At 37.5% G+C, this 25,387-nt stretch overlaps 2 protein-coding genes across 2 annotated transcripts; one reads left to right on the top strand and one right to left on the bottom strand.

Annotated features, from left to right (window-relative positions):
- Positions 1-5,096: 5,096 nt before the first annotated feature.
- Positions 5,097-5,710, bottom strand: LOC109007194 (uncharacterized protein At4g14450, chloroplastic-like). Its single transcript, XM_018986765.2, has one exon. It carries the CDS (start codon positions 5,634-5,636, stop codon positions 5,307-5,309), a length of 330 nt encoding a protein of 109 aa, XP_018842310.2. The 5' UTR covers positions 5,637-5,710; the 3' UTR covers positions 5,097-5,306.
- A 9,317-nt stretch (positions 5,711-15,027) lies between these two features.
- LOC109007185 lies at positions 15,028-19,222 on the top strand. Its single transcript, XM_018986757.2, has 5 exons — positions 15,028-15,306; positions 18,204-18,318; positions 18,432-18,521; positions 18,614-18,712; positions 18,841-19,222. Exons 1-5 carry the CDS (start codon positions 15,239-15,241, stop codon positions 18,940-18,942), a joined length of 474 nt encoding a protein of 157 aa, XP_018842302.1. The 5' UTR covers positions 15,028-15,238; the 3' UTR covers positions 18,943-19,222.
- Positions 19,223-25,387: the final 6,165 nt, after the last annotated feature.

The raw sequence follows: 25,387 nt of genomic DNA, 5'->3' as shown, positions 1-25,387 counted from the left end.
GTTAATCGATCAACTTCATGTAAGACTTAGCCATAATAAGGTCTATTCCTAATATCACAGAATTATCTAATCACCATTCTATTCATATCCTCAACGCAAAGGTCTATCTACCCTAATAAATAGAACGGCTAGAGTCCATGAACAATGCACAACTCCTTTTAGCAGTTATCATTTACGAAAGATGGGCCTTGGGCCCCTAACTCGGGCCAAATCAACATTAACTCCTCCAGTTACTCTGTTAATTCATCTCACGTGTATGCGTGGAGAATTTCATAATAAAAAGATTTATTTCTTTTTCTTTTTATATATAAATCTCATCTTGCTCAAAGAAGGGATTCGAGACCCATAGGCTACCCCACTAGCCTATTAATTAGCTCACTCATATCGTTTCCACTCCCAAAGGGGTATGAATTTTAAAACTCGAAGAATGTGCATACATTACCCCATAACCGTTACCACATTCTCTCCCTATCATGCTATTTAGCCAGGTAATGATGATCCATAGTCCTAATTTCCTTTCCTCATTGCCCCATCTCTTCTCATTCTTTTGTCTTCCCTCCAATCTTTCCCTTTTTTTTTTTCGCGTTCTTGAGTTCCCACAGCTTCGACTTTCCCACTTCATGATTCTCGTCTTGTAACTTTACTTATTTTCCCTTTCTCCTCTATTCATTCGTCGTGACAATAGCCACGCGAAATGTATCCCAAACTCCTTCTGTCCCGGAGTCTTCCACTGTGAAAGACATTCCACGCTTCAAAGGTTTCGGGTAGCGTTCCACCCTCACCCCCAAGGATTTGGTGAATCTACGCAAATCCTACAGGATCCCAGACTCGATACTCCTTGAACTTCCTCGTCATGGCTGCGTTGATGAAGAAGGGTTTGCCAAAAAGGTTACCCTATATGTCTGCGCCCTCACGAATGGTCTACAATTTCCTTTATGTCGTCCAATATTTGACGTTCTTGATCTTCTAAAGTTGGCTCTTGAGCGCACAACTTCACTCTCATGCATGGCGAGTTCTTCTATATTCTTGTATTGTGTCCCGTTTGGTATTGGAGCCCGATTGGGAAGAATATCTAGACTTAACCGCCCAAGAGTTCTTTACTTTTTATTCTTTGAGGAGCTCTCCAGATAACATTTGTAGTTTTCAAATAAAAAACTAGCAGTTGGCTCGTTTTGAGAGTAACCATTTGAATACCAAACAATGGACAAGAAAGTATTTCTTCATTTTTGGTATAGGTTGAGAATTTCCTCGTTCAGAGGCTGTGCATCGAGAATTTCCTATTAGAGCCACCTGAAGTAAGGTCTCAGATGAAAAAGGTATGGCGGCGGCTTTAGGCCCTCTGTCTGAACGAGAGCAATGCTGTGTTGACACGGTCACCGCTTGGGCAGCTGAACATGAGGACGAGATTTGGACCGAGGTTCTTCTGACACCCGCCAGTATTGATCATTTATTGGTGATGTCTGACCGTTCGAATGTTAAAAGGTTGCCTTTTTCTAACCAAGTTCGTTGCGCCGTCTCCCCAAATAAAACTTCCTCTGAGACTACTCCAAAGGCCTTGTAGAATTGCCCTCGCCCCGCTGCTATGGATACGCCTTCTCCCGGAGCAAAAAAAAAAAAGGGTTGCGGGCGTAGGTGTTGGCGGCTCCCCTGTGGCCAACCAACCTCACAGTACCCTGTCTTCTTACCCCTGTAGTTCACCTCCTCGTGTACCTTCTCCACGTCTTGACAACCTCAAGGGCTTGATGGGTCAAGCTCTTTCTGACCTGGCGACCGCTTTTGATTTCGAATTTCCTTCTCAACAGCTTGATTCGGCATCCAGCTCGACGTTTGAGTTTCCTACATTTGAAGCCTCCGATTTGCCATGGGCTAGCGGCGAGGTCAATGTGGACACCGCTTTTTCTTTGGGCCTTGCTAACCAGGCTGCCCATGTGGAAATTCAGGGCAATCAAGATGGTGCCCAAGGCGACCAGGGTACCCAGGGTGGTGATAAGGGCGACGACCCTCCTGTTGTCGAAGAATTTCAAGAAGAATGTGGGGACAAAAGTTCAACTCCCCACTCTTTGCCTACCACTGTCTCAGAGGGAGTGACTCCTTTGCATGACCTGGAGGTTGGCAAAGACCGGATTTCTATCCCTCTATCCCTTTCCCTTCTCTTTTGGGGATGATGTTGAGTCATCTCCCTTAGAAGAGGGTGTCCCTATGAGTGACCTCATGAGTGAGGTCGTTGACTTGGGGGGTGTTCGCCCGGTGGAAGACTCGGGTGAGGCCCCTGGGAGTAGGACGGGCTTGTGGCGGCATCTCCTGAAGCTTTCTTCCTTGGTCCCTGCCGTGGCCAGCTCTTCAAAGCTATTGATCGATCCCAACTAGAGTGTTTCAAACCATCCTCTCACCATTCCCTTTAGGGTCAGAGGAAAAGCTCGGCAAGCAATTTCTCCTAGGAAACCATGGAGTGTGATATCATATGTGTCTTAAAGTTCTCTAGGTGATCTATTGGGTTCTTAGACCCATCATACATCTCTATCTGTGGCACTTTAAATTTCGGTGGGAGTGGCACAACCATTACTTCCGCACTTTAAGGAAAATCTGTGCAGCTTAACAGCTATTCCACCGAGGAAGATCCCCCATCTTCTTTGCCATCTTCTTGTACTTGCCAGTGAGGTTATGTAGCTCGTCATGTAGCTTCTTCTTTTCCACATCCTTTGCGTTTACTCCCCTATTGCCATGTGTTTCTCCTTCTCCATGTTCACTTTGGCTAGGCATTGTAGCATTGTTGAGCTCGATATTGCACCGCATTAATTCCTCGTTCTCTTTCCTCAGGTTTTCAATGGCGTCCAACATCATCTTCAACTTTTCTTTTGCCGCTACTAATCGTGTTTCCATGTCTATAGGCATTGCGTCTAGGTCACGAGTTGCTTGAGAACGCCTCACGGTCAGCATGAGGAAACCACATTGAAATCTGATGAGAAATTGAAATCACATATTACAGGATCCCAAAAACGGCGTCACTGTAAAAGATGTATCCCACCACCAATTGTGATCGTTCACTTGCAACTAGTAAGAATGTGACTAAGACACATTCGATGCCTAAGTCAACAATAAATGAGATATGATAGTTTAAAAATGCTCAATTAGATGACCAGAGAGTTACCTATTGTCTTTATATATAGGCATGGAGAATACTAAATAAATACTGTTAATCGATCAACTTCATATAAGACTTAGTCATAATAAGATCTATTCCTGATATCACAGAATTATCTTATCACCAATCTATTCATATCCTCACTGCAAGGGTCTGTCCGTCCTAATAAATAGGACGGCCAAAGTTCATGCACGACCAACAACTCCTTCTGGCAGTTATCCTTTACGGAAGAGGGGCCTTGGCTCCAAACTCAGGCCAAGTCAACATTGACTCTCCTTCCCTTGCAATTTTGGGTACTGTGATAAGTGATGTTTATAATTTATTTAGAATTTAATGCGGACAAACAAATCAGGAAAAAACAAAAAAGGCCGATGTTTGCTTTTATTTTAAATTTTATGTAGAGATAGTTGGACCTTATTTTTAAAATCAAGGAAGGCAAATAATAGAACACTTGGGACCACTTTTTACCCAATAAACTAATAAATAATGCTATTATCAAGAAAATAAATAAATAACATTGATGTAATTTTAAAATAACACTAATAGTTTTTAAAGATGAGGAGGACCAAGCTGCTTGCTTGTAGTTGTAGATCAGACACAGAACAGTTATTCAAAAGCAAATAGAATACATTTTTCTGGCGTAAGCTTGATGTTTACATTTATTAATTTAAACATGCATTATTGCTTTTTCCAACCCTTTGGGTTATTCTGAGTACGACCACTCGAATCGGATCATATCGATACTGAAAAGATACTGAAAAGAAGACTAGTTTATCCTATTATTAAGAAAAATGACATTATCCATTTAAATACCAAAAATAATTATAATCAGGATTCATTGTTCCAACCATCAACCCATTATCTCTTAAATGCATTTGGTTAATCATTCTTATTATATAAACATATATGTATAAATAGTGCTACAACAACGTCGAACGCTTTCTATAATTATATTTTAAATTGAGAATATTTATATAAAATGATATTTTTTATTAATATATTCTTTGTTTAAAACAAAAAGTTGTATGCGTGTAATTTTCCTTGTGAATAGTAACTCCATTCATATAATTTTAAAAAATAGCAATTCACATGATTAATAATAGCACTGTAGCAGTACCACAAGTCATACCTAAATTTCTTATCTTCATCAAATCACTTCAATCAGTGTGAATAGAAATACTTCAATAAGTGGAAGGGCCATGTTTCTTCATACTAATTTTAGGATGACGCGTGTCCTTCATAAGTCATCACAATGTCTATTTTTGTTTTTTTAATTTTTTTAAAAATTAAAAATACAAATTTACAACTTTTTAAATTATATTTCGTTATTTTTTTATATATCATTTTTTTTATTATTATTTTATCTCTTAAACATTTTATCGAATAAAAATTATCTCATTTTCTTAAAGATGAAGTTTGAAATTTCTATTTTAAGCAAAATATAATCTTTCAGATAATTTATCTATAAAGAGTTTTAAAAATTAAAACTATACTAATCACAAAAACGTTTATGTATTAATACAGCTCTAACCATGAGTAGTTAATTTATAATTTTAATTTTTTTTTTGTATGTATCCGTCAAAATTATAATTTCGTTTTATGAATAAATAAAGTTTATTTTTTGGAAAAGAAAAAAAAATACTAAATTGAGAATAAAGAAAAAAATTAAAAGAATAACAAAGGAGAAGAAACCACAAACGAAAGAGAATACCGATAACAACCTCCCTCCGGCTAAATTCACTATCAATCATTGGCCGCAACAGAAATTGTAAGAAGTATTGATTAATGGTGAAAAAAAGAGTAAGATGCAATCCTTACACAGAAAGATCCACTCAAAACAAGTGATGATGAATAAAAGAATTGCTTATCATTTCACTGCAATTATGCCATGCCGCACTAACACTATATCCACCCATTGGAGTAAAAGTAAAACAATGCCAAAAATACGAAGACGAATGAAATTCGTTTTGCGAAACCAATTATATTAAGAATTCTTTGTACAGCTTACACAAAATCAATGTTAACGTTGAAAAAAGAAAAACCAATCCCCACGCACACCGTTAGATTTGCATACTATTTGTCGATCGTACAATCCTATTCTTCCTATCTCCTGTTCTTTTGCATTTTTTGGGCGGGCGGGAGGGTCGGGGTGGTCCATTCCTCTCTACACGGGTACAAACGGCCGGACACGCGGAGCCGGCTCGTAGCAGAAGGGAGCCGCCGGGTGCTGCCACTTCTTGAACGACACCAGTTTCTCCGGCTCCGCGCACTGCTGCCTCGACTCCTCCCTCGACCTCATATCTACCGTCCGATCAGTGACCAACTTCGGCGAAGTCGGCGACGCAGCAAGTGGCGACAAGAGCGGGATGGCCACGTTCCAAGTCGAAGCGGGAGTGCTGATCTGCAAGGACGCCGGTGCTCTCCGTTGCAAGCGGCTTTTCTGCCGCCGGTTTGCTACGCAGGCGCTGGATTTACTTCTCTGTGAATCGGCCATGGATGGTTGCTTGTGAGTTGTGTGGGTGATTTTCTCAAGTAAAGTTGTGATACACGAGAAAGATAGGAGGGTGGTATGTGGGTGTATATAAAGGGGTCTGCTGAGGAACACACGTTCTTGGGGTCCAGAGAGAGTCAAAAGTGCGCAAAGGAATAATAATATGTATTGTAACGCTCGGCTCGGCTTTCCAGCTTTTCTTTGTTGTTAATGACTGATTCGCCATTATTTTTTATTTTTTATTTTTTTATAGTTGTTGACCATATGTTCTCTATCCGTGTTTTAATTTTATTTATTAGATTTTTAATTTTTAATTTTCGAGTTCTTCGACACTTTGATAGATTTTCCTATTGCAAAATAATATTTTTCTCTATTTTAAATATATGATAATTTTATAAAATTAAACTTATTTTTAATAAAATAGCATAATTATATTAATTAGTTATGAAATAAGTTGTAAAATAGTTATTAACTATTGATGTATCATTACCCATTATCTGTTATAACTAAATATATAAATTTTTGTACTTTTCTTTTTCCACCGTTATTTTTAGCATATAAGTTTATTTCCAATCATTCTAATTATATTAATGATTGAGTCTCTCGTATATTATTTCTTTATAATTATAATAAATAAATTATATACATACAAGATTATAACTTACAATTAAACATTTCTCTTAGTAATTATAAGGGAATTATTAACGTCATGTTTCGCACGATTTTGGGTCAGGTTCCGATAACTCATGTCTTTAGAATTTGAGTCTGTAAAAGATATGAAAGAAAGCAACTGAGAGAGAGCGGTCTTGGAGCTGGGGAGTCTCCAATGCCAAAGTCAATAAATTTTCTTGAAAATTTATAAAGAAGTGAGAGAGTCTGGGGATCAGAGACTTTTTTGGTGCCTAGGACTTGCTATTTATACTATAAGTCTGGGGGGACAGATCGTGTGGGACAGATCGTGTCTGCCCCTATGGAGTTCGTATTCTTCGTACTGTTCTTTTTATTAGAGTCATTTAATACGGCGTGGCACTATGACGGCGTCATTAATGTGTCATGTAGTTCGGGTAGTGGTGCCATTAATGAGGCGTGGTTCTCTGATTTTCCCTACCCCGCTAGCATCATTGGTGGTCTATTGATGCCCCTCCTGTTAAAGGATCGAGTGTCCTTCGTACATTACGCTCACTACACAGAGAAGCACTCAAGAGATAGACACTATTCGAGTGGTCTCCAAGTCGGCGAGTCTCATCCCCTGCAGCATGTTCCCTGATGCAGGTTGCGTCCATAGAAGCCTACCCATAGGCCGGGTTGGAGACTCAGCTTGTTATGGGTTGGGCTTTTGCAACTAAGTTCCCTTAATTGCCATTCTTAGGCTCACTGGGACAGAGGGGGGGAAATCCCCTCATAGGGATGATATACAATATTGAGCTAAAGCTCAACCGATGTTCAACATCATGTCTAGCACGAGTTGGAGTTTTTTTTTATTTATATTATAACTTTATTATGAATGCCCTATAAGTTTAAAATCAAATATGGCATTGGGTGTTTAATAGCCCTCGAGGTTTTTGTCCTTTATTATGAACAATCATTTATTTAAACATTGCTAATTGCGAATGAATAATGATAATTGCCAATGAATAATGATAAGATGGTTCTGGTGCATTTCCTCAGATAGATAAAGGTTGAAAAGAAAAGCTTTATGTCTCTAAAATTATATATGAGTAAAATATATGATAGGGTGGAATGAGAGTTTGTAGAAGTTGTGATGCAGAAAATCGAATTTGGTGACAAATGGATCAAGTTGATAATGCTTTGTGTGAAATCTGTCTCTTTTTCCATTTTGGTGAATGGGATGCCTAAAGGTCCTGTATTTCCATCTCGAGGCTCGAGGCAAGGGAATCCTATTTCCCCTTACCTATTTTTGTTGTGCACTGAGGGACTGATTTCTTTATCACAGCAGGCTGAGAGATCAAAATAGATTGAAGGTATACAGATTTACAAATGAGCTCCTAAGCTTAATCATCTATTGTTTGTAGATGACAATGTGTCGTTTTGCAAGGCCACTTTGCAAACTTGTTTAAATATCCAGCACCTCCTTGATATCTATGAAAGAACATCAGGTCAAAGGGTGAATAAAGAGAATACCTCAATGGTGTTCAGTAAAAATGTCCATAGCAGTCAACAAGAGGAAATAATGACTTTTTTTTTTTTGGAGGGGGGTGTCCAACACTACCAACATTATGAAAAATATCTTGGGCTTCCTCCTATTGTGGGGAGAGGCAAGAGGCAAGCTTTTTCAGATTTGAAGCAAAAAGTTAAGTTGAATGACTAGAAGAAAAAGTTATTATCACAAGGTGGTAAAAAAATATTGATTAAGGTAGTAGCATTGGCAATTCCAACTTACACAATGAGCTGCTTTAGAATACCAAGTGCCCTTTGCAGTGAATTAAAAAATATGATGGCAAATTTTTGGTGGGGTCAAAAGAAGGAATAAAGAAAAACTAGATGGGTTAGCAGGAAGAAAATGTGTAAGGCTAAAACACAAGGAGGTATGAGCTTCAAAGATTTACAGATTTTCAATCAATCCCTTCTTGCAAAACAGGTTTGGAGGATTATGACTGAGGAGACAACTTTACTGCACAAGCTTTTTAAGGCCAAGTATTTTCCTGCTTCATGTTTTAGTGATTCAAAATTGAGGTCTGCCCCTTCATATGTTTGGAGAGGAATATGGGAATCAAAGACATTATTGCTAAAAGGGTGCATATGGAGAGTTGAGGATGATAAGTTTATTAATGTTTGGACTGATTATTGGCTGCCTGGGCATAAATTGATACAGAGCACTCCTCATGGACATGATCATGAATCTCTAGTAATAGCTGACATTATTGATGAAGAAACAAAGTGGTGGAATGTGGAAAAAGTTAGAAGATTACTACCCCCTCGAGATGCAAAAGATGTCTTCAAAGTGTTGATTAGTACAGAGAGTAGGCTTGATTGCATTATTTGGGAACATGATAAGTCTGGAATTTTCAGTGTGAAGAGTGCATATGATCTCTTTCAAAAGCTTTTTAAGCAAGATGGTGAATGTTCAAATGCAGCAGATTAGAGGAAGCTTTGGAGGAAACTTTGGCAGATGAAGGTGCCTAATAGGGTCAAAATCTTTGCATGGAGAGCTTGTATAAATAAACTTCCAACTCAAAGGAATCTGAAAGCTCGGCACATATTGTAGGAACCTCTTTGTGAATGGTGTACATATGAGGAGGAAGATGTGGGACATGCATTAGGCTAGTGCCCCTCTGTAAGGCATTCGTGGAAGCAATACTTTCCTGACTTAATGGCAGATGATGTTAAGTTGGATATTATGTAGATTGCTTTGAAGGTGTTGAGTCAAGGTAAACATGAAGATCTTGATAAGTTCTTTCTTATTGCTTGGAGCATGTGGCATAGAAGAAACCAAATGATTTTTGAAAATAAATCTTAACAATAGACCAAGTAATTGAGCATGCTTTGATTTTGGCTAAGGATTACAAAGAAGCTAGAGTTTAGAAACAAACTAGAAAGCTTTCAAGTTGCTGTTGGTAGGCTCTTCCTCAGAATGCATTGAAGTTAAACGTAGATGTGGCTGTTTTTGAAACTCTAAATAGAGTAGGCGTGGGTGTTATTTTAAGAAATAATTCTTGTGAAGTAATCATGGCTGCAAGTATGAAAGAAAATGGAGTGAATGACCCGATGGAAATTAAGCTTCTTGCTGTATTGAGAGGGCTACAAATCTATATTCCCATGGGTATTTATGAACTTATTATTGAAAGTGATTCACTACTTATGGTAAATGAATTAACTAAAGGAGGTGAATCAAGATCTTTACGAGATGATCTTATTTATGAGGTGAAGAATATGATCAAGATGTTTCCGAAATGTTCTATTCAACATATGTCATAAGGAACGGATGTCTAATGAAGTAGCTCACACTTTGGCAAATTATGTCATACATCTAGATGACTTAGTAATTTGGTAGGGTTCATTCCCAGATTGTATTTCACTAATTATTTGGTTTGAAACTTTGATGTAATTGTGGTTGTTCTTGAATAAAAGTTTTATCTTCCTATAAAAACAAAAAAAAAAAAACAAAAAATGATAAGATGGTTGTGCAGGTATTGTGGAATTTTAACATTTAAGTTTGTTGATATGATGCGAGATTTGAGATTATTATTATTATTATTATTATTTTGCTACTTGAGATTAGGAATATTTGTGTAGATTACTTGAGATTACTTAATTATATTAGCAACTAAAAATTATAATTTCTTGCCACACAAACTTGACTATTTCGCAAATGGTAGAGTTCCTTCTTTTATTTTATTTTCGAAATATGACATTATTTAAAAGGGTGTTTTTTCTTTTGTTTCTGTGAATGAATGCCATTCAAAAGGGCCGAGTCTAAGCTGGGAAGCCGAGCCGAAAGTACAACATTAGAAGCCAGCCGATAATGTAAACAAATACTTTATTATATATATATATATATATTTTTTGAAACAAAATATATAAAATGGAAAGGGTGACAATTACGTATAAAATAGCATCATATATACTTTATGGTCAAAGCCGGAGTTGGGTGCGTTTTTGACGGTTCCTTTAACGGGCCCCACAAACCAAAAATCCATGGGTGGGTTTTTGTAAAGTTAACTTGTATCTCTCCACCAACGGGTTTTGACCCTTTACGCTTCAAACGGACGTTACGTTACGAACCTATCCCATTCATTAATCATTCGTCAATTAACTCCTTCCGTTCAAAATAACTCACCGGTCTAGATTTTGTTTAGCCCACGGAGATCCAACGGCTTAACTTCCGATAACGTGGTCAATCCTCAACCTTTTACGCGAAAGATATGATCGACACGTGTGTGGTCCACATCTGTTGTTATCTATATTGTCTTGTCGCTAGGAAATTATGTACCGTCCTTAAAAGCATCCTTTTCAAAATAAGTCCTCTTTACTTTCGATTATAATTTTATGCCGGTGGTGACATGGTGGTATTTAATCTAAAAGCCTTTTAATTTTTAAATTTTGGTTAATAAATTAAATTGCGATATATAAGCTACATCGATTTGTAAATAAGACTTTTCTTTTAAAAAAATATCGTTGCTAAAATGCCATTTACAAAAACGGGACAGCTCCTCCTGAATATACATACATAGAAAAATATGTCTTTCGGGTAAAATAAAAAATGATTTGATGTACGCGTAACGCGTAAAATATTGTACATCAATTGCTGTAGTAGAGAAATCCTGGGCGTTCGAAGTTGGTGATCGTTGACCGGCCCAGCAATGCGTGCTTGGACTTGTTGCATTATTCATACACAGTGTCCTGCCCAACGGCAATTCCGTTTTAGTAGTTTGCGAACGTGGACCAAATCTAATATTATATTAAATGTAAAGAATACGGCTACTTGTAAAAAAAATAACTGGTCAAGGCGGCGTGGTCGGCCTCATTAAATAAACCAACTCAAATAGTGGATGTCACGCCGCTTTGCAACTACTGAAATTAATAATAATAATAATAATAATAATATTGGTTGAATACTTTTTTCCAATAAAAAAAAAAGTAGCAATAAGAAAAACAAAACATATATAATGTTCGTCCTTTAAAAAGCACATTGGTTTGGGCATCTAAAACATTTATAATCAAGATCCAACTAGACTACCTTATTTATTATTATTTTTTTCTTCTGTTTTTGTCATTGTTTTCGGCCACATCTGCGGCGCCTAAAGTTGTTTTAAAGTTTGTACAATGGCTAGGCAGAGGAGCTGGAATTCCGCGATATCCTAGGCCCAGCCCAGTCAATGTTATTTTTGGGTTTGGATATCAATTAGACTGACCCTGTTGGATCCTCGAAAAACCCAATTACACGGAGTAGTATAACTTATAACCTTTATTTACAGATGAATCTTCTAACACCAACTGTTCGTTTTTGTCCTATTTGTTGAGTTCGCATCGTTTCTTCTCTTTAATAGCACTGGGATTCCATCACGGTTCCTAAATTTACAATTTCATCCAATCCTAAGAAGCCAAATCCTCTCCTCCTCCTCAATAGTACCCTTCAGGAGATTAGAAATTGAACTCCATTGCTAAAAATGTGTTACGATCTCACATTGATTAAGTATGAAATTGATTGATAGTTTATAAGTTTCTAGTCACCCTTTTCTTATAAATCGATTTTCAAGAGTGAGTTATACCTAATATGTTCATAATAAGTGGTATCAGAGATACCCCGCATATGTAGTTCATGTTGGCACGATTGTAATCGTGTAGCATGGGAATGATGCCAGCATGGCAATGTTTGTCTGGGGCTAGGCAAGACCTAGCACACAGCTAGCCTGTGTGAGTGTCGAGAGTGTCGTGAACGTCGACTGCGAAGTGTGGTGGCTGTTACGATCTCACATTAACTAAGTATGAGATTGATTGATGGTTTATAAGCCCTTATGCACTATTTCTTTATAAGTAGATTTTTAAGGATGAGTTCTACCTAGTGGATTCATAACAAAATATTTTACCAGAACTTGAATGGAAAATACATTCAAAAGCCAAGGCCTCAATTCTTATCAACGTCAACTCATAAATTGGTTTATGATAGAACTGCAGTGAGATCAGTCTTTTTGAGCGTAATTTTAGAGTCTACCAGTTTGAGAGGACACTGTCGACAATGCCAGCTCCCAATAGCTACTTAACTGGTCAAGAATGGGGGCATTAGGAGGAGGCCTTGGTTGCTCACCTTTTGAGCTGGCCTTGGATGTTAGAATTGCATTGTACCGATCATGCACAAAAAATACTAGTAACATGGTATCCTTTGATAACCCCTAGTCTAATTAATAATGTGTTCTGCTGATAAACAAAACATACTAGCATAGACGAGTTTTAAGAACCAAAACAAAAACCAAAAAATAAAAAATAAAAAATAGAAACGCTTGGAAGTTACTTGAATCTACCACTGAGAGATGACACACATTGCATTATTATTTTTAATTTTTTTTAAAAGAAACGTAACTTTCTCACCTACCCCTTGATAAAAAATAAAAGGGTGGAGTCTGATCCAAGTTAAGACCCCTCCTCCCGCCACATCTAAGTTATAATCGATTGATAATTAAATGGGATAGGGATACTTGGAGTAACTGTTAATTTCATAACGAGCTGCCTACTCAAAAGAACAATAAATGGCATTTGAATGATACATACATATAGGATGATGAGATTCATCATTCATTGGATGTTCGATCGCACATACGAGACTAATTAATTTTTGTGTTTTAGAAATTTTTCTTTGATAATGAGATAAATAAAAATAATATATGAACCTTACGGTATTTAATGCAGTTGTATGAAGTCTACTTATTATGTTTAAATAAACTAATACTAAAAATAATGTATATAAATATAATGCATTAGAAACTCATTGCCCGCCCACTACCGTCTCCGATAGCATGCCATCGGTAATATACTATTATCTAGGAACAACGTCGTCATGGGCAGAATAATTTTGGTAGCATCTAGATTCATGCTTTTAATTCTCAGTCCTTTAATCTGTATATGAGCTGTTCATTCATGTGCAGCTAGCTGCATTGCATCATATGCTCGATGAAATGAGGTGAGATACAGAACATTTTATTCTGTATTGCTGGATTTTTAATCTAAAATGCTTAATAAGAATAGTGAAGTAACTTTTTATAAAGTTTACGATGAATTTATTGTTAAGTCGTGTGAGACTTCTCAACACGCCCCTCATGTGTGGGTTGGTATTTTCAATACTATTGCTATGAGTAGGTTGTAAGAACTCATCATCAATTATAGATTAGATACTATATAAAAATATTAATTTTTGTCTATAAAAAGCATAATAAAAAGAGTAAAGTATCTCCTTAAAGTCAATAATAAATTTATTTCTAAACTGTGCAAGACTTCTCAATAGAGACCAGGTCGGCCACAGGCCTTTAATAACGGGTTCCAGGTAGGAACGTCGTGTAAGTAGTATATGCCTGGCTGTCTGGCTGTCTCGTTCATTTGCTTTTGTACGAAGTTGTCTTGGATTTCAAATCTCGCAAATTCTTTGCAACTGCCTATGAATTGGCAACCTTTTACCTTTTTTTTTTTTTTTTTGTTCCTTTTTCTTTCCGCCCACTATCTACTTTCTTTACATATTAATTGTGGGAGAGGCTGATTTATTTTATTTTTCCTTCCGATTGCTGATCATATTCTTTGCAAACAAGCAAGTTTACTGAATGAGATTTGATTGTTTAGCTAATTTTGTTGGTGTTCATGGACACAAATATTAGGTCTTCAACCTTCAAACAAAACAATCATGGGTCTTTTTACTATCTATCCAGACAGCAATTCATGGAAAGCTCGCGACAACTACATTGTACCTACTGAGGAATGGGTGATGTTCAAACCTCGTTGAATTCAACCCAGAGAATAATGAATGACCTCGTCTCTAGCTAGTAATAAACCCGAAACTCTAACTACAATTATATTAAGATAACAAAATAAAAGGCTTAGATGCGATTCATGTTTAGTCATAAATTCTTCTATAAATTACTCCTCCTACCAAACAAATATTTTAGATAATTTCTTACTTCAGAACTGCTATATATACAAAAATAAATTCATAAACTGATGTAAATTCATGAGATCCGTTACATCTACTTTATAATAAAAATAATTTTATAATCTGAAGCACCACATCAAGTCACGTCAATTTATAAATTTATTTTTGTGACTAAAATATTTCTCTTCTTAAAAATGCATACCCTCATGCCAAGTGTTAATGAAAAATATTTTAGTCACAAATAGATCTTATAAAAATAAATTTATAAATTAACATGACTTGATATATTACGTTAGATTATAAAATTATTTTTATTATAAAATAAATCTAACATATCATATAAAATAATATTAATTTATAAATTTATTTTTACGAATTTTTTTTTTATAGCTGAAACACTTCTTAATGCTAATACTAGAACGTGCAAGCTCATGATACAACCTTTATAAACTCCCTCCTAATCACACTTTAGTTGGATGAATGAACGGCATGTGATTGATATTAGAATCCCACGTTCGATTGATTAATGGCAAGCTGGTGAAGAGAAGCATGAGGGCGCCCTCATCGTAGAAAGTACGGCTCGTCTGAGAACAAATCAGATACATTGAAACGTACACACTCAATTCTCGCCTCGCCATACTGCCACGTAATCAATATTAAATCGAATCCAATGAATCCCATTGGCTGATCATACGTGTTACCCTTCGTATTCCACCACTGCGACGCAATTACCGCGAGTTTCACCTCGTTCGCGCACACCCGCGACTACAACTACTACCGCATGACTATTCTTTTTAATATTATATATACATAGACTAGCAAAAGCGGTATAGCCGAAATTTGCAGACCCAATTTAGCCGGCAAAAGCGCGAACACGCTTCTCTCTCTGTTTATTACGACGTCGTTCCTTGTCTTGCTCATATTATCTCTCCTTGTCTGTCTCTGATTTTTTCAAACCGAACAAGTTTCGAATCTCTGTCTTCTTCTTTTTCCGAGTCCCGTCCGTATAGCTATGGCCTTCGTCTCGTTCGTCGGGAGAGTCCTCTTCGCCTCCGTTTTCATTCTCTCTGCTTATCAAGAGTAAGCTCTTAGATCTGCTTTTTTCTCCTTTCCTCATATTTTTGTTTCCTTTTAAGTGTTTGAGATATGCTCTGTTTCGCTGCTGAAAAATAGTGTGGCAAATGAGACGGGCTTGAAAATTCTCGAAAGTTAGATAGTTGATTTTTCCGGTGTTCGGGAAAGTATATGCTTTTAAACTTACGGGACTCTGAAGCGGCCACTTGCAAATTAAGAACGCATGTTCTGCGTGACATATATTTAGACGTGTTTTTTTTGGTCTTTTTAATCTGTTTTCCCGATGAACTAAATAAAGTTGTTTCTGTTTTGGGTACTGGTTGCTTTAGAAGAGTTATTCTGGTAGAAAATATAGGGGTTTTGAAACTGCTTTATTGGCCTTGCTTCTGCTGCTTTGAATTTTGAAGCCATTGGATCTGATATAATTGATAATCGATCTAGACTTTTATCATTGGAATAGTATGATCTGCTATAACTCCTCTTTCTCGAGTTTAGAAACTAGTGGTTGTAAATTTTGTTTCCGTGGTTTTTTTTCTTGGTTGGGTTGATGTTTATTTATTGATGTTTCTGATATTCTTGTTTATCAATGTTTTGTTTCGATTCATTGCGAAAAGCCTGTCTGTATTCTCGATCTGCGCGTTTGTGGTTTCTTTTAAAAGGGTAATTGTGCTATTATAGCGACCTTCAATTTGTGGATCTATAATAAGGTTATGCTTTATAGAACTTTACATATTTGCTTGAAGGACTGGACCAGGTAATCGCAATGATGTACTGATAATGGGTTTAGTAATGTTTATTATTATATTTTTGGTTGACTTGTCTTTTCATCATAAAACTTTGTATGATTTTTCCAGAAATTGATCTGGAAAGCCACATGAGGCTTCTAGTCAATTTTGCAGAAGTTGACATTCTAACAGACGACTGACTGGTAGTCTGGCCATTCAATTAGTTTAGTGGATTTCATTTTACAATTTGATCAAACTAAGGCTGCAACTTAACCTTAACAGAACTTTGGTGACGGCAAGAAACTGTTTAATTAACAGTATCATTGATACTGAATTCTTCGTCTTTGGCACTGATTCCTCATCTGTGATTAGAGGTGGGGAGTAGAGAAATCGGCAGCTCAAGTGGTAAAGGCCTTGGGCTTGAGTGTATGCTCCCCTCAGGTCTAAGGTTCAAATCCCCTTGGGTGTAAACATTCTGTAGGAGCCATCGGACTAAGAGATTTTTCCCTTGAATTACCTGAGGTACACTTGCGGAAAACTCATTGTGGAGGGCCTATGCACCCCTAGGATTAGTCGGGATCCTGTTCTCGGACACCTGGTGCCAAGAAAATAAAAAGATGGGTTGAGGCCCTAATCTGGATATTTTTTGTATCTTAAAATCTATATTAGGTCTTTTCCCTACCTTGGAAACATTGAATTTTTGAATACTGTATTGAATAATAGGCTTTGGCTGTTGTTTAAGATTTATATGATAGCATGCAGCATCTTAAGTTGATAGAAAATGGTATTGATGTTGATGAAAAATACTCTTTGAGATGAGATTTCTGATTGGGAAGTCATGGAAGTCTCTTTGCTTTGGTTTTTTCTTCTAGAGGAGTAAGGTTCTAGTAGAGAAAGCTATTTGCAACGAGTTTGCTTCTCTTGGTTTTAACATATTAGATTTTTACAATTTGGTGGTATAACATCCTTTTTGAAAATAATGCATTACAGTCATTGGGTCATAATGGTTTGAGATTGGATGTTATTCTTTGGAAAGCTTCCTGATTCTTTGGAACGTTCACTTGGACCATCCATTATTGTTTTCGAGGTTACTAATCTTCTTGTGGTATATATAAGGTGTTTTTGATTCAAGGGAAAGTAATGTATGGATCTGGAAGAATCATATTAATGTGAACAACAATTAAGTGCCAGTGTGCTCCTTTTCCAATAAAACGAAACCTGTATGGATTTAAAAATGCAGGAGAAAAAATAACGTAGTATTCTTGACACTTGTGATATAACTTGTAAATAAATGCATGGATGCCACCTGGCCATGGGTGGAAATAGGAATGTTTCGCAATCATGTTCCTGCCAACAACTGGTAATTTAAAGCAATTATTTTCTCTATAGCAAAAGCATTTTTAACAGATCCTAGGCTGAAGGACATTTCTCAATAGTTTAGTGAGCCCCCATCAGTGTAATATGTTCTTCACTGGTGCTATGACTTTCTGCTGCTGTACTTTTGTTTGTCAAGTATATTCACCATTTGTATTGTACAGCTTTGGGGTTTGAAATAAGTTCTTTATATGTAGGAAGAGTTATATAAAATGATACAGTATCCCAGATATGACATTGTGCAGAGCAATTAAACTAGGCAATCGTTTATCTTCCAATACAAGTGGTGGGTTTTTGGACTGGCCCAATGGGAGGTTTGTGTTGCTGATTTTTGTGGTACAATTGAAGCTGCCCTTGAAAATTGTCCTTAAAAATATTTCTGATTTTTTCCTAGAAGATGCCTGATATCTTTAGAAGAATATGCCGGTGCTTTTGTGTGATTAGTCTTATTTAAGATGATGTTGCCAAAAAAGGAGTCTTTGTACTTGGTCCCACCAAGAACAGGGGGTGCAGTAACTTCCCTTGTTTGAAACATAAAAGGCACTTTTAAACTTCTAAAAATTTTAGATTACAGTCTACTGCATATTATGTTCATGGAATTATAGGAACTGGCATATTGAATATTATCACTCAACTAATTTTTTTTTTCGGTATTATCACTCAACTAATTAGCAGTGGCATTTAGCTTTAAATTGTTTTAACTGTCCAAAGTCTACATATCTAAATCTTGCAATGTATACTATCAATGCTTGGTACCAAATGGCTGTTCTTGGGGTCGGATCAAATTGTTGTTTCCATTTACAGGTTCAATGATTTTGGTGTTGATGGTGGACCTGCAGCAAAGTATCTGGGACCAAAATTCAATGTTTTGTCAAATCACATATCATCTCAGACTGGGTTGCAACTGCCAGAAGTTCAAGTAAGAGAGGCCTTTTTTGTTTTATCATCTTGCCATTGTGTTTCTGTATGGTCAATTTTCATTTGCATTGTCAATTTCTTTGCATGAATTGTGACTGTTGGAGTTATTGGCAGATTAAACATTTAGTCGCTGCTGCAATGGTATTGAAGGGCTTGGGGGGTCTTCTTTTCATCTTTGGCAACTCTCTTGGAGCTTTTCTTCTGGTTTGTAATCTTTGCATTCCTCTTCTTGCTTCGTACCTTCAGATCCACTAAAAAATTGGAAGTATTAATTTGTTGTTATTTTACTTGCACAGCTTCTGCATCAGGCAATCGCTACTCCAATATTGTACGACTTCTATAACTATGATGTTGAGAAGAAAGAATATACCCAACTCTTTCTGAAGTTTACACAGGTTAGTCTTGCTGCCTTTTTATTAGGCTTGTCACCTGGAGGTGCCTGGGAAGGGAGGGGGGGTGTAATCTATTTTCTCATGTGAATTGTTAATTAATCAATCTTGTCCTTTTGTTTTGGGTTTTGCAGAATTTGGCATTGTTGGGAGCATTGCTCTTCTTCATTGGAATGAAGAACTCAATGCCAAGGAGACAACTGAGGAAAAAGGCTCCCAAATCCAAAACAGTGTGAATGGAAATTTTGGTAATATAAGGGTTATGCAAGTTGATCGGTTCGACTATGCCTCCGTATTGTTCAGGAACTAATTTTGTATGTCATTCAGTGCTTCTCTTTCAAAAGATTAGGGTTACAGATTTGGATTAAAAAAAAATCGATTTTTGTTTTGAGGGGTGCTGTTTCCTATTGAGCCTATTTATGGACATTTCAATTTTGGTTTAGAAAGATTTGCAATCTATGGATATGTGTCAGAACTTGGATTGATTAATCCGGGTCGGATATGGTGTTTCTTATATTGGGTTCTCCGTGATTGTTTTTGTTTTTTTGAAGTTAAAACAGATTCATATCATTGCGTAACTTTAAACATCCCGTACATTTTGCTCACAAGCAAAATGCATTGCAAAATCTGAGGACCCTCAATCCAAACGATTTCTTGGTCAAAATTCATAGCAAGTTTTGCAAGTAGATGAGCAGCATTGTTTCCTTGTCAAGATACAGACTGCAACTGTCTGTTTAACCTGTGATAAAAGAAGCCTTTCAAATCCTCTACAATTTGCCCATACCAAGAGCAATTTTCCTGCTTACCCTTAACATCATTAATCAAAGATTCAAAACTAAAGCATTCCCCTCAAATATGCACTGAGATAACCCCAGTTCAAGACTTTGAGTGGTAGCTCTTTCCAAAACAAAAGCTTCAGCATGTAAAGGGTTTGAAATAGAGGGTTTTGCCCAACCTGCAGCAGCCATCAACTCACCATCCCAATTTCTAATGACAATGCCCCCTCCCATCCTTTTTAAATTATCATCATAGGCAGCATCCCAGTTAATCTTAAACCACCCATAACTTGGTTTTTCCCATCTCACAATCATAGAAGAAGCAGAATTTTCAGTAATTGAAACATGAAGATAATGTTGAGCAGCAGCAAAATCTGATAATTCTATATGAGCAGTTTGCCATACTTTGCTATGATTCTCAATCTGATCCTCAAACACCCTTTATTCCTTCTGAACCATATTCTCCTAAGCACACAAGCAGTTAACTCTATATCAGCCTTATTAAGTTTCAAAACCAGATCTTCCCATATGTGTCGAAATTGTAAATCATTCAAGGCTGCTTTCTGCACTGGGCTGCGTAAATCAGACCATACATCTTGAGCAGCAACACAATTCCACAACACATAACAACTAGTTTCCTCAAACTGTTTGCACCAGGGGCAGAAACCATCAGTAATTATCTTCCTTTGCACAAGGTTCCTTTTAGTAGGCAAAGCCTCATGAATAGCCTTCCACAAAAAGACTTTTAACCCCATTTGGCACTTGTAATCCTCACACTTTCTGCCACTTGACAGATGAAGACTGATAATTTGAAGTCCCTCCCAAATCAAAATTATGTAACTGACACTGTAAAAAATATGCAAACTTTACAGAAAAAAGACCATTTCTAGAAGGACCTCAATACATTTTATCTCTAGAGCCCTTACTACTAGTTGGTAACACTTGATGACCTCTGCTTCCTCCACATTGAAAATCTGGTCAATAGCTTGTTCCAATTCCTTGCTCCATCCAACAGTTCATTCACATGAGAATCCTCTTGCAAAACAGAAATCTGGGATTGCACCTTATGAGTAAATGGAGTAGGAAGCCAGCTATCTCCCCAAATCTTAATAAGTTCTCCATTACCCACTCTCCATCTCATCCCTGCTCTTACTAAATCTCCTGCCTCACAAATACTCATCCAGATGAGTGATGCAGAAAATCCAACTTTGGCTTTCATTAAATCCTCATTTTTGTAGTACTTTTCCTTCATGACCTTAGCAACAAGAGAAGAAGGATTAGTAAATAATCTCCAATATTGCTTTGCCAATAGAGCTTGGTTAAAAAGTTCCATATCTCTAAATCCCATTCCACATTGTCCCTTTGGAGAACCCATACCCTTCCATTGCTTCCAATGCACCTTTTTTTCATTGTTCAAGTGACCCCACCAAAAATCTGCCATCATCTTTGAAAGGTCTTTACTCAACTGTTTGGGGAGCCTAAATACACTCATAGCATAAGTCAACATTGCTTGTACAACTGACTTAATCAGAATTTCCTTACTAACTTGGGATAGGAACTTGTTATTCCAATTATTAATCCTATTTCTCACTCTTTCTTTAATACTTTTGAAAGCTTTATATTTTTCTCGCCCCACCATTGAAGGAAGACCCAAGTATTTTTCTGCATCATTACAACAACTAGCTCCAATTGCCCTAATCAACTCCTCTCTACATTGCCTTGTAGTATTTGAGCTGAAAAACAGTGTTGTTTTCTGAGTGTTCAAGTGTTGACCTGAAGCTTCTGCATAGACCCTGAGGATACCATTAAGAAACTCCCATTGTTCCATATCAACTTTGCAAAATAGCATACAATCATCTACAAAAAACAGATGATTGATACTAATCCCTCCCCTACTAACTTGAATTCCATGAATATTACCTCTACTTTCTTCAGCCTGAATCAAAGAATATAAGCCTTTCATACACAAAAGAAAAAGGTAAGGGTACAAAAGGTCCCCCTGCCTTAAACCTCTAGAAGGCTTTATGGGACTATTGGGCTGACCATTAACTAAAACAAAATATTGTACAAAAGTAACACACATCATGATCTTTTGAATCCAATCTGCACTGAAGCCCAACCTAGCCATCACTGCCCTCAAATAGGGCCACTCAACTCTGTCATAGGCTTTTGAAAGGTCTAATTTTATAGCCATTCTCCCATTCCTACCTTTTTATCTGGTCTTCATAGAATGCAAAGCCTCAAAAGCAATTATGATATTATCTGAGATCAGCCTACCGGGAATAAAAGCACTTTGATTAAAAGAAATGAGCTCAGGCAACACCAACTTCAATCTATTTGCAAGTGTTTTAGCCATAAGCTTATACACAACATTACATAAGCTTATTGGCCTAAAATCACTTATAGATAGGGGCCTATCCATTTTAGGGATTAAAACAATATTAGTCTTGTTCAAATTCTCATCAAAACTGCCCTCGTTCAAAAAAGTTAACACTGAACGAGCTACATAATCCCCCACAACTCTCCAGTATTGCTAGAAAAAACACGGGCCAAACCCATCCAGCCCAGGAGCTTTCAAAGGGGCCATTTGGGATAATGCAACATCAATCTCTTCCCTCAAAAAAGGCTTATCCAGTTCCTCATTCATGGTTGTTGTAATCATACTGTCTAAATCAGAAAGAGCAGTTTTAATAACATGAGCAGAAGGTTCATTTGAAGTGAACAAATTTCTAAAATGATCAAGAAAAGCTCCCTGAATATGAGCTTGGCCAGTATGCACCCACTCTCTGAATCCTTGACTTCTAAAATATTATTTCTTCTTTTTCTTTGAGAAGCACTGAGATGAAAAAACCTTGTGTTACGGTCCCCATATTTGAACCAATTATGTTTTGCACGCTGTTTCCATTTAAGAACCTCTTGTTCTAATAAAAGGCCCACCTCCTGCTGGATTAATCTAATTTGATTTGCATTTTCAGCCCCTTCTCTAGATTGTAACTCTCGAAGGACCTCTGACTTTTCAACAATAAGTTTTTCACCACCAGAACAGTGTACTCTGCTCCACTTTAACAGCTCATAACTATATTTTGAAAGAGTATGTTGAAGACCCCCTGGCTCAGAGCTTCCTTGCAATTTTTGATCCTTCTCCTAAATCTACCATATTTAGGAAAAGTAGAAATGAGAAGAGGATGATGGTCTGAGAGGACCATAATCTGTTAACAAAAACCCTATTGAGTCTCTCCTTGGTAAAAGTTTCATCTAAGTGTCTATTACTCCAAGTAAATGGATTGCCCTTGTAACCCACATCAACTAGTGCATTGTTCTCCACTGTAAATCTGAAACCTCTCATTTGAATATTTGATCTAGCCCTCCCCCCTACCTTTTTAGCAGGCATTAATATTTCGTTAAAATCCCCAAATAAAATCCATCGAGGGTTCACTCTATTCATCAAAGCCCACGAGTAAGACCTCTTGCTAACATCAGCAACTTCATAAAACCCTGTAAGGAGGACCCTTCTACCCTCATAATCAGATATCCAACCACTAATATGATTAATAGAGTAATTATGGATAGCCAGATCAACATCGTCCTTCCAAAAAAGTGCCAGCCCCCCACCTCTACCTACTAGATTCACAGAGAAACAACCTGAGAAACCCAACTTCCTCTTTAAACCTTCCAACCTCGCAGAAGTTAACAAAGTTTCCATCAAAAATAAAATCTTGGGAGACTTCCTCTTTACCATCAGGTAAAGGTCATGAACTATCCGAGGGTTCCCAAGCCCTCGGTAGTTCCAGTTTAGAAGAATCATAATTCTTGGCGGGGCTGCTCAGCAGCCTCCGCCGATAACACAATTGGAACATCCACCAAATCATTCTCCATATACTTCTTTTGCTTGAAAGACTCATCAATTTCTTCATCACAAAAATCTAGACCAACAATAAGTTTCCTAGAAGGGAAAGAGAGTGACTGACCTCGATTGTCAGACAGACGAGCCCTACGCTTCCACTTCCCACCCGTCGTAGCTTTTCTTGTCTTAGGTTGGGATGATAGATTCATTGGAGAAGCCAAATTGACGCGATCAAGGGATTGCATAACAGAAACAGCTTCCCAATTGGTCCCCCCCTTAATAGACGGGTTTTCCTCAGCAAATGAAGGGTCACAATCCACTGGGCCAGGAAGCAGCATGGGCCTCGGCCCTTCTTGAGATAAAGCAAACTGATCTACCCCTTCAACTAACAGAACAGAATTATCCGGGGCCTTCAAATTGTCACTAGTCTCAGAGCCCATAAGCTTATCCTTACTATTGCTTTTCAAAACAGAACTAGAACTACCTTTTGAAAAAATTCCCGCCATAAAGTTCTCATCCCCATCAGGTTCATAAGTCACAATACCCAACTTAGTGCGTTGCTCACTTTCACCGTGCTTACTAGAAGACATCTTTGAAGAGTCATCATTCTCCAACTGAAACTTAGTATTTCTTCGCCCCTGAAAACAAGGCCCGCAACCAAGACCCAAACTGGGCTGTACTCTGAGAGCCTTCCCAAGATTCTTCCCTACAACCTTCCACATCGTGCTGCACTCGTTCAAACTTAAAGCAAATCTTGGGCAATTTTTCATATTGAATAGGGATCCACATATTATCCTCGTCATACTTTATTGTTCTTCGGCTAGTGACCGGCTTATGCAAATCGACTTCCACTAACACTTGTAGACAATTGCCCCATGCAATACCAACATAAGGTATATCTACTGTTAAGACCTTTCCAATAGATTCCCCAATTTGAGTTCCAATACGTTGGATCATACATGCCATAGGTAAATTGTGGAGATGCAACCAGAAAATTTCAGTGAAGAAATCCAGAAGATGAGGTTGGACTTGCATATCTATGGGTTTAAATACGAAAATGACATTATCAAAAAGCCAAGTACGCCCAGCCAAAACCTTATCCCTTTCTCCCATAGATGCAAAAGTAATAACAAAAAAATTCTCCTGTAAATTGTTAAAAATAATTGAGGGAGCAACTTTCCACACCTTTTGTATCGTGGATTGTACAATTTCCAAACCCACTTTCCTATCCGTGCGGATTTTGCCAACCAGACTTCGCCTCTCACAACTACGCAAATCTTCCAAATCATCTACCTCAACTTTAATAGTAGTACTTTCCGCATCATTTAAAGTAATTTTTTGCCAGGAATTATACAGTTCTTCCATAACTAAAATACCACCCCTAAAGTGGAAAATCTTCTTACTCAAAGAATAAGAAGAAAAAACTTCACCTCACCACTGGGAGAGAAGAAAACCCTAATCACCGAATCGCTCTAGAAGCTTCACGGAAGTCGAATGGGTTCCTAAAGTTGATGTTCTCCGTGATTGTTAGTTTTGAATCCTTGGCTCTACCTTCCTTGCAACCAACAAAAACAAAAGGTTGAGATGAGCCAACAATTCTCGACTTCATTAAGGTATCCTACATTTCTTTTTCCTCTCAAAATGGGAGGTGGGGGCGACCAGTGTAGCTACCTTCCCTGGGCATGATCATAGGAGCCCTTCCATGTTGTGGAATGTTCGGTTTGAGCCATAGCTACTGCCCAATGGACGAGCCTGTCACCACAGCACCACTAAGCTGCAGCTGGTCCAACACCCATCTCATAGACTCTTGGTTAGGCACTACTCCCGCAAGTGGTTTGGACTTATGTCGGACTTGAACTCCTGGCTTCAAGGATATGAAATACTAGCTTGTACCAATTGGGCTACCACCTTGGTGGTATTTAGGTATCCTACATGGTAGATAAAGCCTCCCTCACCTAGAGGTTGCAATATGTGACACGACCCGTTTATTTAACATGAACATAACACGATAATAACGAATTTGGGTTTAGTCTTAATGAGTTCGGATAAAAACGGGTTGAC

This window comes from Juglans regia, chromosome 7 (genome assembly GCF_001411555.2).
Source record: "Juglans regia cultivar Chandler chromosome 7, Walnut 2.0, whole genome shotgun sequence".
NCBI classification, from domain to species: Eukaryota; Viridiplantae; Streptophyta; class Magnoliopsida; order Fagales; family Juglandaceae; genus Juglans; species Juglans regia.
This window is presented reverse-complemented; position numbering and strand designations above follow the sequence as displayed.

Coding starts and splice junctions, on each gene's coding strand:
- LOC109007194 (XM_018986765.2), bottom strand. CDS start 5,636: ATGGCCGATTCACAGAGAAGTAAATCCAGCGCCTGCGTAGCAAACCGG.
- LOC109007185 (XM_018986757.2), top strand. CDS start 15,239: ATGGCCTTCGTCTCGTTCGTCGGGAGAGTCCTCTTCGCCTCCGTTTTC. Junction 18,319..18,431: donor TGCAACTGCCAGAAGTTCAA/GTAAGAGAGGCC, acceptor AGTTATTGGCAG/ATTAAACATTTAGTCGCTGC. Junction 18,522..18,613: donor CTCTTGGAGCTTTTCTTCTG/GTTTGTAATCTT, acceptor TTACTTGCACAG/CTTCTGCATCAGGCAATCGC.